The sequence below is a fragment of the Acartia tonsa genome, chromosome 2 (genome assembly GCF_053477335.1).
Source record: "Acartia tonsa isolate MP-2025a chromosome 2, ASM5347733v1, whole genome shotgun sequence".
Classification (NCBI taxonomy): Eukaryota; Metazoa; Arthropoda; class Copepoda; order Calanoida; family Acartiidae; genus Acartia; species Acartia tonsa.
The window spans coordinates 26264555-26277855 of NC_137261.1; the positions used below are offsets into that span (position 1 = coordinate 26264555).

Genomic DNA, 13301 nt, shown 5'->3' on the forward strand with positions numbered 1-13301 from the left:
TCCCTAGAACCCGGAGGTGACCCATTTTTTTTTATATCTTTTATATCATTTATCTAAAATGCCAATTTTATACAAAAATTATGGAAAATGTGAAAAATATAAAGATAGCCAAAACCCTGCAAGAAAGCAATCTGACCACCATGGATTCTTTATAATCAATTATGTTCTATAATGATGGAAATGTTGACAAGAAGTTTCAGCCTTCTATCTAAAATGGCAACAAAGAAAAACACATTTTCTCTATAGCGGTACGGACGGACGGACAGACATAGTGAATTATAGAGTAGCTTCGCTAATGAAAAGAAGAACAAAACTTACTTTCTCTATATTGCAGGACATTGGCATGTTTTCTGTAAATACTCAAACATTTCCAACATCTCTCCTTTCTTCCTCCAGTCACGCCTAAATAAAAGAGAGTATTAATTATACATTTTTAAACGCATATTTTTCCTAAAATTAGCGTCAGCCCGACCGTCCGTAATGGTTACCTCTTTTCGTTAATTTTTTCTTTTTTGATTAAAATTTTTATATGATATATACCCTATTCATATAATTTTAGAATACTGATTGCTAAGACAACAGCATACAATAGGTTTGTGTTTACCTGACTCTACGCCCTCAAGGACATATTGGCTGCCACTACTCCAGACACACTCCCCCTTCTCACTGATGGTGTTGTTGCTGACCACGAGAGGGCTGGAGTACCCCAGCTGGAAGTATTCACCCTCCCATATGCTGGGGAAGTTGCATCTGCGACCTGAAAACAAATATACTTTATCAACTATTTCTATACAAATGGTTAAACATTTCATAAGGCACTACAATAAAATCGATATCTTTTAAATTGCTGGTTGCGCATTGAAAGGAGGTTAGGACAATAGAATAGCTGGCAACCATCCAAGGATCTAAGTGAAGCTCTCTTAGATTGGAGAAACTCAATCGGTTCAGGGATTAGCGAGATTTTAACAGACAAAAATACCCGTACTACTTTTTTTTGATATAAGAAAGTTAAAATAATTGTACTAATATAATTTAGAGACAATTTAATCTTTTCGAATTTGCAGATTCTAAAGTTTTGATTAATTAAATCATGTTAATGTGATAGTATAGTTTTAATATAACTTTTTAAATGGAAGATATAGCATAGATGTATCTAAAATGCTAATATTTTTGCTTAAATAAAATATTTTTCTTTCAACACTTGCTAAACATTCCATATGTAAATAATTCAATTTAAATATCAAGATGTAAATATTTAAACATTTTTATAGCACACACACATACAGACGACACCCATAGTAGATCAATCAATCAATCAAGGCACATTTCATTGAACAAGTATAATTGTTTCATTGCATTGCTCCAATATCAAAATAAATTATCTTTAAAACAGTTTAAATATACCTATGAATAATCTCTAACTATGATGACCGTCAAAATAACAGTCATGTTTATGTGAATACAGAAAAAAGTACAGACTAAACTGTCGTAGAGTACCTACGCTCCCAAAATAGTTGATGTCTAGTTTTTCTGCTTGCAGCTATGCATCATATGAGATTAGATACACAATGTTTTTGCACACAAAAATTTTACACACACACACGTACAGACTAATACACACACTCACACACACACACACACCCACACACACACCCAAAAACACACACACACACATACACAAACCTAAAAAATGTTCAATCACAGGACATTAAACTTAAAAGGAAGTTGAACTAAAGATATTTTAAAATGTTTTCCCTAAGTGATTTTCGAAACATTTTAGACTGCTATTTTTGAGCTAAAAATCTGCATATCTACTATGTGAAAAGTTTTTATTATGAAACTCATTAGGATAATTCAGAAATTAGAGTAAAACTCTAGAGGGAGAAAGGGTTAAATAACTGTATCTCCCCATCGCAACCGTCTTGTGCAACCTTTGTATTGGGTCATTGAAAATCAACCAATGGTATTGCTTATATTAACACAGCCAAGTAGCAGAAAATTATTTAGAAGCAGAAGAAAGAGGTCTTTGAAAAATGAAGGGTGGTAGTTGTCTGTATATACATCTATACTATAGATCTGTTATTCAGAAAATAATTTTCGTTTATTGATATATAAAACAAATCTAATTATCTTTCAAGCAAAGCTAAACGAGTCAATTGGACAAACGGACAAAGCTAGAAATTTAGATTCTATTATAGAGAAGCCTAATGATCCTAGCAATAACCATTTAGAAACATTAAAAGCTATCATAATTAAAATTGACCTGTTGCGCTTTTAATGTTATTCTATATCTTTACATGAATCATCATTCAGTTTTAAGAGCTATCCTTTGCAATAGACGCACTCATACTAAATGTAGAAAAGCGTTTGCTCTAAAACATTACATTAGAATTGAAATTATCCAGATATTTGTATCTGATCTAATTTTACAAGCAGAAAAACACTTTTAAACAAATTGCTGTATCCTTAATTTTGTTGATATCCTCAGAGCAAAATGTATAAGAGTAGAAAACAGGCACCTACACATAAGTTTTTCTGGGAAAGGTAGCGGTCCTTTTTAATTCTTGCCCTTTATGGGTGTTGACACTCCCATTAGCCCCCTTCCCGCACGCCCCTACGTTAATGCGAAATAATACTTCTTAAAGATTAAACATTTTGTTGAAAAAAAAAATTTTTTTTCCTCTTTTAAATTACTCCACGCAAAGGAAGCAAATGCCTTTTTAGTATGTTTTAAGATTTATTGAAAATCTCTCCCTTCCGCAAAAACATATCCTTAATTTAGATTTATTATCATTCACTTAAAATAATATGTTATCAATTAAAGTATTTAAACTTAGAAATTTGTGTTGTTTTTTTTAAACTTAAGCTTAACTATATTTTTATTGGTGGTTCTAACCAACAATGTCCAATTTTTTTAACCAATAACTTCAATTTTCAGAAAGGGTAATCTTGCCATCATCATTGGGCATTTACTTCAATTTATCGTCCATAGTAATAACCCCCTAATCCCTTGTTTTAAACCATTTTAAAGTTTCTAAAGGATATTTTGTTTTGGTCAAATGATTTTATAGTTTTCTAAATTATTTTAGGAAGTTTGAAAATACAATATTGCCTATTTTTTAAAGCTGTTCTTTAGATATGGTTTGTCAGTAGGTCATTCCATTAACAAACAACTTTAATATTGATTCAAACCCTTTGATGTTTAAGTTTGAGAATTAACTATATTTTATTTTCAAACAATATGTTTTACTTTAATGTAGGGATAAGTTTGTTAATCATAATTGGACCTGTACATCAATTAACACCCACTGCCTTATCCCTGCTTTTTCTACTAATGTTAGTTGTTATCCTTGTTGTTACTTATTTGAAGCAATGAGAATCTAATTACAGAAGCATTATCTTTTTCAGTAAAAACCAATATACAATACATGTATATATTATATATACAATAATGGATCAAGATCAATATACAAAGAAAGGTCTTTTATAGATGACAGAAAACTAATAGGCCGACAATGTACAAGGGTAAAAATTGAAACAACCACAACTGCTTCTGAAAGTTTGCTTTGATTTGAATTAATTTGGTTTAGAAAATACCTTTTTGTACATTAAGTTAAATAAACCTTTTAAAAATATTTGCATTAAACCGAGATAACTTAAATGTATAAATATTTACTGTACAAAAATAAACCCTGAGTCGCCAGTAATCCTTTTTCAACCAATTTTTATAAATAGTCAAAACTCAAGACGAGTACATGCCTTTTCGTTAGCTGCGCACTCTCTGTGCATTATTGGGCCTTTTGGGGATTTTCTAGATTATTTATAGGCGATTCGAGTAAAACACTAGATGGGGAAGGAGTTAAATAACTGTATCTCCCCATTACATTTACCTTGTGCCGACTCTCAATTAGGTTTTTGAAAATCAACTAATGTTGTCGGGAATATTAACAGAGCCAAGTAGCAGAAAACAATTTGCTAGCAGGCGAAAAAGGTCATTGAAAAAGGGGGGAAGGAAGTTATCTGTATATACATCTATACTATAGATCTTTTTATTGGCATATTTTGCAGTTAAAGGATATCACAAATGTAGTTTGTATGTCCAGCCGTTTAGCAGCTAGAAGCCTTCCGGGGTATATTTAGCTTGATCCACAGTAACTGAGCTATTCCTATTTCCTTCCTTTGTTCCCAAAAATTAAGTAAAAAAAGTCTTGGATATAAAAACAGTAATTTTCTCATTATGGACAGAAGCTTCCTTTTTTTCCCTTTTTTCTCTCTCTCTCTCTCTCTCTCTCTCTCTCTCTCTCTCTCTCTCTCTCTCTCTCTCTCTCTCTCTCTCTCTCTCTCTCTCTCTCTCTCTCTCTCTCTCTCTCTCTCTCTCTCTCTCTCTCTCTCTTGTAGACAGTAAAAACTAGTATATTATTAGTAGAATGGTTTATAATGCAATTACATCTTTTGTCTACCAAATGTGTTTACATTAATCATTCAAAATATTTTAGTCTCATAAGCTACAGAGAAAAAAAACTAAATCGTTTTTTTACTTTCTAATTACAACATAGGCTTTTTTTAAAGACATTTTTTTATATTTTGGCTATCCAAATTTTTAAAATTGGGAAAAAACTTAATTTTGACCTAGCAAATTAAATCCCCTGAAAAGCACAACCTGTAAGACAAACAGTTTTGGGATATTAAAAACATAAATAGACAGAGACAGTAAAAACAACACAGTTACCTTCTATTATTTTACATTTATAGTATAGATAGGCACTTTCATAAAGTATAAATTAATGTGGTATTTATCCAATTATCCATTTATGTATTAAGAAAGTATTTTACTCCACAAAAAGTATAATAAATAATGAAAATGATATGCTTTACTTTTACAAGCCTTGTTAATTTGAAAACCTCAAATAGCCTTGAATAAAGGCCATTTTTGTTGAGAAAAAGGGAATTAGCATTTAAATTAAACTATTTCTGTATACTTAAAAAGGTATAAATCGGTTTATTGCCTTTCATTTGAAAAAAAAACCATTAAAAAAAAGTATGGCTTCCAAACCGATTAATATCCGCTGGATAAGAACCGGTTCTGGGCCATACTGAAAAAACATGTATCGCATCATATTACAGATAATTTATCAATGATATAAAAAAATCAAAGTGGAAAGAGTTTATAATACGATACTATAAATACTCGATGATATTAAAATTATCCCTTCCGTAGATTAAAATTGTTGTTGAAAAGTTTGGACATAAGAATTCAATAATTTTTACCAAAGTTTTTGAGCCAACTAATAGGATAACAATAACATGAGTATATAACTTGGGTTCCATTGTAATATACAGTCCAATGTTCCATCCCTCCCTGATACATATAAAAAATAAATTTCTATCAACCGGATTTTATTTTTTTTCCAAAGCCACAAAATTTTCCCCACAACGTTTTATTGTTTAATTTTCTGGTTGTTTTAATGTTTTAAACCACTGCACCGTTGGAAATATATTCTAAATATCAAGCATAGCTAAGTTTTAACTAAATTATTAATTGTATTATAATGACTATGGAAAAAAAGTTTTTTTTAATAAAGGGTTGGATTGAATCGATTTACTTATTTATTGATTTTAATGACTAGGATAATGTTATGCTTTTCTATAATTAGAATTTTTAGTTGTAAGGTTTTTTGTCTGAAGCTTAATATTTCAATAACTATCAAACTGATGAGTTCTCCTTTTAAGGAAGCTTCATAAATGTCACGGGATAGTTTAAGGCTAGTTATTTTTTTTTTAATTGCAAAAAATATACAAATTTTCATAATTTTTAGGGTCCTAAATAATTTCTATATTCTATAAAATATTTTTATAATTATGCTCCTTTATTAAAAAAAAAGTTTCAGCTTTTAATGTTAAATTTTAAATTTTCCTTTTCAAAACTGTTAATTTATTATTCATAAATGTTTGAAAATTTTTGCACTGAAACCATAAATTGCAATGACAATTTAAGGAAATTTAAGTTTTAACATATTGAAATATGTATAAGTATCAATTTCTTTTAATAAAAATAAAGATAACTGTATTCGAAGGGGTATTAAAGGGCATACAGATAGCCTAAAACCATCCCTAGACTGGAATAACAAAAAGAAAATAGCCTAAAACTATCCCAGGACCTATGGGAAGCCTTCTTAAAAGGGAAAACTCAATTAGTTCAGTAGTTATTAAAATCTTGAGCCACACACAAAAATAACTTAATACATTATAGGATAGTATAATACCTTTAATTTTAAAATCTAATTGATTATAAATATACATAAAAAACTTTAATACCTGCTACAATTTCTAAGATTGTTAGTATAACAACTGTTAAACTTCCCGTATTCATTCTAAACCTATCTGTTCTATGGAACATATCAGATTCTACTCAACTAACTTTCTATATATCACTTATTCGTTGCCTTTCTTATAATAAAAGTTCATGTTATCACTATAAGTTATATTAAGATGATTTTATTTAAATCATTTTAAGTTAGCTTGTCACTGCTTTTGTATATACTAAAAGTGCTATCATTACAGAAATAGTTTTAATGTAAAATTATCTGACAAAGCCACTGTTTATTAAGTCAAGTTGACCAAATGCTTCTTGACATTTGAACAATCTGTTCACATTAGCCAGAACAAAACTTGCTTTGTTAGATTTTAGTTGTCTCTATTAAAATAACATTTAATCACAGACATTCTTATTCACTTTATAATTGTTCCTAAGTTATTCATATATACTTTTTAGTTTTTCTTTATAAACTTCACTTTATTTTAATTTTTTATTAATATGAGAAAAAGCAAAATTGTTTCCTTTCTCCTCACGTCTCTCTAAAATAACTAAGGAGTAATGAGTCAACTGGCTTTAATGATATTCTGCACTCGTTGTTAGGTCTCTCCTTGCACATTATGCCGTACATTCACGATTTCTGACTCTCTTTCTAGCAGACGGACAAGTATAACGGAAGTATACTATTGTACCGTCACGACTCATCGGAAAAATGCGCAACCTTCCTACGCTACGCCTAAGGCGGTTGGGTGCAAATCAATGACGAACCTCTCGCTGTAGTCGGAATAATTTCTTCTTATTCTTATGGTACTGGCACGGCTGATAAATAAAGAGGGGGGGGGGGGAAAGGTTAATAGTCATAATTTAGGGGAGCGCTATGCATAAAAGGGTTAAAACAAATAGGGTAGATGTTAATAAAGGAGGTGCAAAGAGTACTAGGTAAATAGTTGGGGAGGGGGAGGGGGGAACAATGTATGCAAAATTGAGATGGATGGGGTCACTTGACTGACATTACAACAGGTGCAGCTCTCTATATGGATGGAATTGATTGATTGATTTACTTTACATACCTACTTTATATGCACTAGAAAGCAGGGCATAAACATATGTCTCATACATGTAAATGACTTAATTAATTGACTATTTGTCAAAATTAATCTTAAACATTTGTTTTAGAATTTTTGGAATCTGTTAGCTGCATTCAAATGTAAAACACAAAAGCAGTTTATATTGCCAAAAAATGAAGTCATACAACATTAATGACCAATGATAGGCCTTTATACACTTTACCATTGGTCAATTCCAACGTATACTGACCTATCATTGGTCATTTGTATTGTATGACGTCATTTATTATTAGAAACTATAAACAAGAATACATCTAAAAGTCAAAGACCTTTTTATTATAAATGGTCAAAAACTTGATATCTTTTTTGTTTATCTTATTAGTATTCTGTGGGGTTATGCTATATTTAACAAGGATAACAAAAACTCATGAAAACGTTGCTCAATAACCTTATTCAATCGTCAAAGGAAACATCTTTTAAATCAAATTTTATATTTAATTATAATATGTAGAAATTAGAATCGAAAAGGTTTTAACAAAGAGAGAGGGGACAATGGGCTGAGCTGTTAGTCCCCAAAGAAATGACTATGGGGACTTGCGTGAATTTGGATTTTTTGATTAATAAAGTTTAGTGTTCAAACGATTTAACCACTAATTTTAATCTGTAGAAGAGGTAATTTTGTCTTTCATCATTGGGGATTACATCAATTTATTGGCCATTGTCTTGTTCCTTTAGATCCCTGTTATTTTAACGCATTTATTTCTTAGTACTGGGTAGCTACTAAAGTCCAGATTAAAATTTTTATTTTTGCAATCCGTTACGGACGAACCTTATTACATAAAAGTTTTATTAAAAACGAGGCTTTTCTATAATTAGGGTCGGTCCGTCCGTACGTCCGTCCGTCCGTAACGGATAGCTTTTTTCGCTAATTTAGGCATGGTAGAATTGTCCTATTGATTTCAAACTTTGCATGGTCATTCCTGTAGTAGTAAGGTACGATTTAGAAAGCGTAGCAACTCTATAATCATTACCAGAATGTCCGTACCTCCATTTTAAACATGTTGAATTTTTTACTTTTTAACTAACAAATTTTATGTAACCTAATAATCCGATTGATCTGATATTTGGTATACTGATTCTGGGACAACAAAGTATAATATTATAAGCGAAGCAACTCTATAATCAAGTCCTAAAAATGTAAGTAAGTCTATAAACATTATTCTGTATACACTTTTGCTTCGACATTTATACATTTATTCTGACACTATACAAGTGTTAGTGTCCGTTTGTCCTACCGTTTCAATTCGTCGCTTTTATGGATGTTGTCATCCTTGTTTTAATAATGTATCATTGTATTATCCTTTTTGTTGACATAAGTAAAATATGGCAGAATTTTCTCTTCAGTTTCCACTAAAAATATCATAAATAAAAAAGAAGATTTTATTTGTTTTAGGCTTAGTAAGGATATTTGTCTCAGAGAATAGGCTAAATACAGATGTATTATTTATATTTTTTAATATTGAACCTCTTTATAGTGCCTATAAAAAATGAAGTCAAATGACCAAGATAGGCCAATACACAGACTGGATCACCAAAGGCAGGGCAGTATACTTTTTAATTGACCTATTAGAAGGTCGTTATGACGTCATTTTTTATAGGAACTTAAAAAGCTTCTTTAATCTTTCATTGAGAGAAATTATAGATGTACAATGGGAGGAGGGGTTGTATTAGAATTAACACCCTACCCACATGAAAAAGGGGGGAACAATGCTTATTAGCCACTTGGAAGCTCTGCCATTTAAGAGATCTTATTATTTACAGACAGAATATTCGCCACATTCTATATTTTTGCAAAGAATCTGTGTCTCTCTGAGAAAACAACAATGACCCGGTCACTGACAGGGAGATGTTTTCTAAAATTAAAAAAAACAGAAAAATTTGAGGTACTTAATCTAAAGCAGCTAATATACCCTAAGAACCTTTCTATATATACACAGCAGGTTTTAAGCTATTCTGTAAGGGGACAGTAGAAAAAAGTACACTTAACCTTAAACTTATATACCTGAAAAAAAGTTTTAAAATTTTTGCCAATATTCTTCTTTTAACGTTGATTTATGACTTCTTAGAGAGAGAATACACAAAATATTGTTAATGATCTCAGTCGGACAGACGGACGGACAGACTACCTTCCTTATAAAGTAGCTGTGCTAATAAGAATATTTGAATCCTTTTCTCAACACAAACACAATATTTATGAAAATTGTTTTGTCCTAGAATCTGTAAATGTGAAAACATTTTATTATACCTTTCTTAATATATTTTTTAAGAGGACAACTACTCTGTGAGTCATGCTTCTATGTTAATATGTCTGTCGTTATATTACTTCGCAGTAAATAACTCACAGTTTCAGCATTTTAGTCATTAATCAAATCGCTACCTTTCGATTTATTCTTGCTGACCACAACAATGGCCGATAAATTTTGTACAATGTGTATCCCCAATAAATCTACAAAATTACCCCTGCTCTAGATTAGAATTAGTGTTTGAAACGTTTGGACACTCAACTTAATAAACCAACATAACAAAATTCAATAAAAGTCCCCAAAGTTGTTAACGTTATTATAACTTTGGGAACCAGTGTAATAAACAGCCTGATGTCCCATCCCTCATGGACCATAACACACACAACATATGTATAGAAAAGTGTGATAAGTTCTAATTTTTTCTATCATTTCATGTCAGAACTCAATATTTTATCTCCCAATAATTGAGTGCGTGTGTATGGGTTTTTACATCGTGGGTTGTTCGGGCAACCTTAAATTTTACTCTGAAACCTTGAAGTCGAATAAATGTAAACAACAAAGGTGCTACAACTTCCTCCCTGGTTTTAAACTAAAAACTGCTAAGAATATGAGGTTGCTGCTTCCTGCTACCTGACTTTAAAACCTTGTTTTAATGTGAGTGAAAAATATTGATGTTTCTACTCCCTACTCCATGAGGCTTAACCTATAAAAAGATATTCGGTTGCTGTTCCTTTCTTTCTGAAGTTTAAAACCTTTAAACTGAATAAATGTAAGTGTAGAATTTTAAGGATGATGCGCCTTGCTCCCTTAAGTTTAAAACCTAGAAACTAATTAAATGTAAGTGTAGAATTTTAAGGATGATGCGCCTTGCTCCCTTAAGTTTAAAACCTTGAAACTGATTAAATGTAAGTGTAGAATTTTAAGGATGATGCGCCTTGCTCCCTGAAGTTTAAAACCTTGAAACAGATTAAATGTAAATGAAGTATAACAAAGGTGCCAAATAATATTAATCCAGGAACAGAAGCAGTTATTCACCGAAAAAATATGAAGAATCATGGAAAGAAAACGAAGTAGCGGGTTTCGTCGTATTTTCACAGTAACTTCTGATTACTTTTATTGTTTAGAAATAGTTGAAAAGCTACCGTGAAAATACCTCAAAACCCACTACTTCGTTTTCTTTCCATGATCTAATAAGAAATATTTGTAAGAATGTACATCCTTTTATAAAAGATGTAGAATAGTTATTTCTCGTATCGTATTGTAAACGGCTTTCCGCGGATATAGAATGTACAATTATAAGATTAAAACTATTTTTTTTTAGCCCCGTGGTGCCCCGTGGTTTTTTCGTATGGATGAGAACCGGTTCCTATCCACCGGATTCGAATGAATACGAGAAAGTATTTGTACCTTTCTGTATGTTTGTATGTTTGTCGTCAACGACGTAGCTTTAAATTAGTCCCGGGCAGGTTTGTATATATTTTTTGCAGGATAAGTTTTTAGAGAAAATATAAATTGATAAATTCACTGGTCATAGTTGACATAATGTATACATGAATTTATTCTAATAACATTAATGACATTCATGAGAATATCAAAAATAATTTAAAAGTTTTTAAGGTTTGTTTATAGAGAAACTGTCCCCCATCCTTGGTAGCAACTTTATGTACATACATTATACAAACTTATCAGGAAGGGAGGGGACATTGGGTAGTTTATCACACAAGTCCCCAAAGTTTTGTAATAACGTTTTCCTATTTGTTGGCTTACAACTTAAGGGACTTTTATTGAATTCTGATTGGTTGGTTTACTAAATGTCTAAACGTTTCAACCACTAGTTGTAATCTATAGAAGGGGTGATTTGGTGTTTTATCATTGGGGATGTACATCAATTTATCGGCCATTGTCTTATCCCTTATATCCCTGCAAAGTTCTACTCTTTATTTCCCATGTTAAACAAATCCATTTTTAACCCACTTGCAGTGCGTAAAATTTTTTTCTCAACTAAGACAGGGCCCGGGGGGCTCCTTTTTTATCTTGGTTTATGATACACAAAATCAAACCTTCTGTGGAATACAATTAGTGGTTGAAACTCAACTTAATGAACCAACCAATCAAAATTCAGAAAACAAGTGTAATAAAAGCCAAAAGCCCCCTCCCTTCCTGGATTGAAATAGCCTCATATTTCTTGAAATAATTTTTAATATTTTTATTCGTTTTTATTTAGAAATTGTTTAATGTTTATTAAGTGCCAGTTTTATTTCTCGAAATATTATCATACTCTCTTTTCCCTTATTTTTACTTGGAAATATGCATGTTTTTATCTATCTCCCTCCTTATTTATCTGTCTTTCTCCCTACTCCAGTGAACTATTGAAGGGAAACTAATGTAAATATATTGGTTAACATGCAAACCATCCCATGACACGAAATTTTTCAATCCAAAATTCAGAGTTGTCATTGGTAGATAACTATTTTATTTATTAACTTACTAACAACTTTTGATTTTATATATAAAAAAGAAAATATTACTATTTTGGAAGGATGAATATTTATTCTATAGTTGAATTTTCATGGGAGGGTGAAGTTACTCCCAAAAATAATTAAATTGGCCGGAAACTATAAGAATTTTAACTGAAAAAAAGAGAGCCATTACGTTTCAAAAGAATCACAACCTTACTTTAATGTAGTTCTAACAAACATTAAAGTATAACCAAGCCAATAAATATTTTGATGCGTAATTCATATCCCAAAAAAGTTAATTTTTACACATTATAATTCAAAAAGAAAAGAATAAATATAAATCGTCTATTTTATTGCGTCTTTTGTTCAGATATTGAATAGATATCCTAGTAGTTTACAAATTATTACTTAGATATCATTATCATTTAGGTTTGGCATAATATCTTAGTTTTACAAAAGTATACATAACTAAATGTATTCTAATATTTTTTTATTAAAGTAAAGATTTTTAAACATTAATGCAAAATAATAATTAGTCTGATTAGTGTTTATGCTTATAAGTCATAGGAATCATCTTAAAGCATACATAAACTTTTAAAACACTTTCAAAAATTCTACAAAGTTATTGTCAAACATAAAAGTTTGAATAGCCGAAGAAATAAATTTTTCCTACAACAAAAGGAAAGTTAGACGACAAGACATACGAACAAAGACATAGAAATGTAAGCTGAGAAGCTTTGCTACACAAAAAGAAACCTTCATTTTAAAACTATAATAAAAAGTTAAACATTAACTGCGGGCAAAATAGGAAAAAGATTTGTTTCTAAGTTTTGAAAAGTTTTTCTTGATCACTGAAGCATTGTTTAATTTGTCAAGATTGCGAGACACTCACAACTCAAGGAATTGCAAAATTGGCGCAAATTTAATATTTTCTTTAAAATGTCTAGCAAAATAAACGAAGAAAAATCCGTTTAATTTGTTTTATAAATTGATATAGGATATAAGTGAAAATATTGAGGAAAATTTGCTGATTAAGACCTCATTTATTAGTCAGCTCATTCAGTATGAAGGGATGGGATGGGGGATATCGATATCTTAGCCAGCTGCGAACATCAGAGAACATGAAATTCTGGTACATTATCCAAGTAATAATATGTCA

At 30.8% G+C, this 13301-nt stretch overlaps 2 protein-coding genes across 2 annotated transcripts in view; one reads left to right on the top strand and one right to left on the bottom strand.

Annotated features, from left to right (window-relative positions):
* Positions 1-6871, bottom strand: part of LOC145307607 (uncharacterized) — a 44873-nt gene extending 38002 nt beyond the window's left edge. Inside the window, exons 1-3 of the mRNA XM_080150067.1 lie at positions 6316-6871; positions 605-757; positions 319-402 (exon numbers count right to left, since the gene is read on the bottom strand). Coding sequence (XP_080006193.1) covers positions 319-402; positions 605-757; positions 6316-6397 — 319 coding nt within the window. The 5' untranslated portion in view covers positions 6398-6871. The remainder of the gene's footprint in view (positions 1-318; positions 403-604; positions 758-6315) is intronic.
* The window catches only part of LOC145307628 (reticulon-1-A-like), a 285455-nt gene that overhangs the window by 188603 nt on the left and 83551 nt on the right, over positions 1-13301 (top strand). The gene's annotated exons all lie outside the window — the stretch shown is intronic.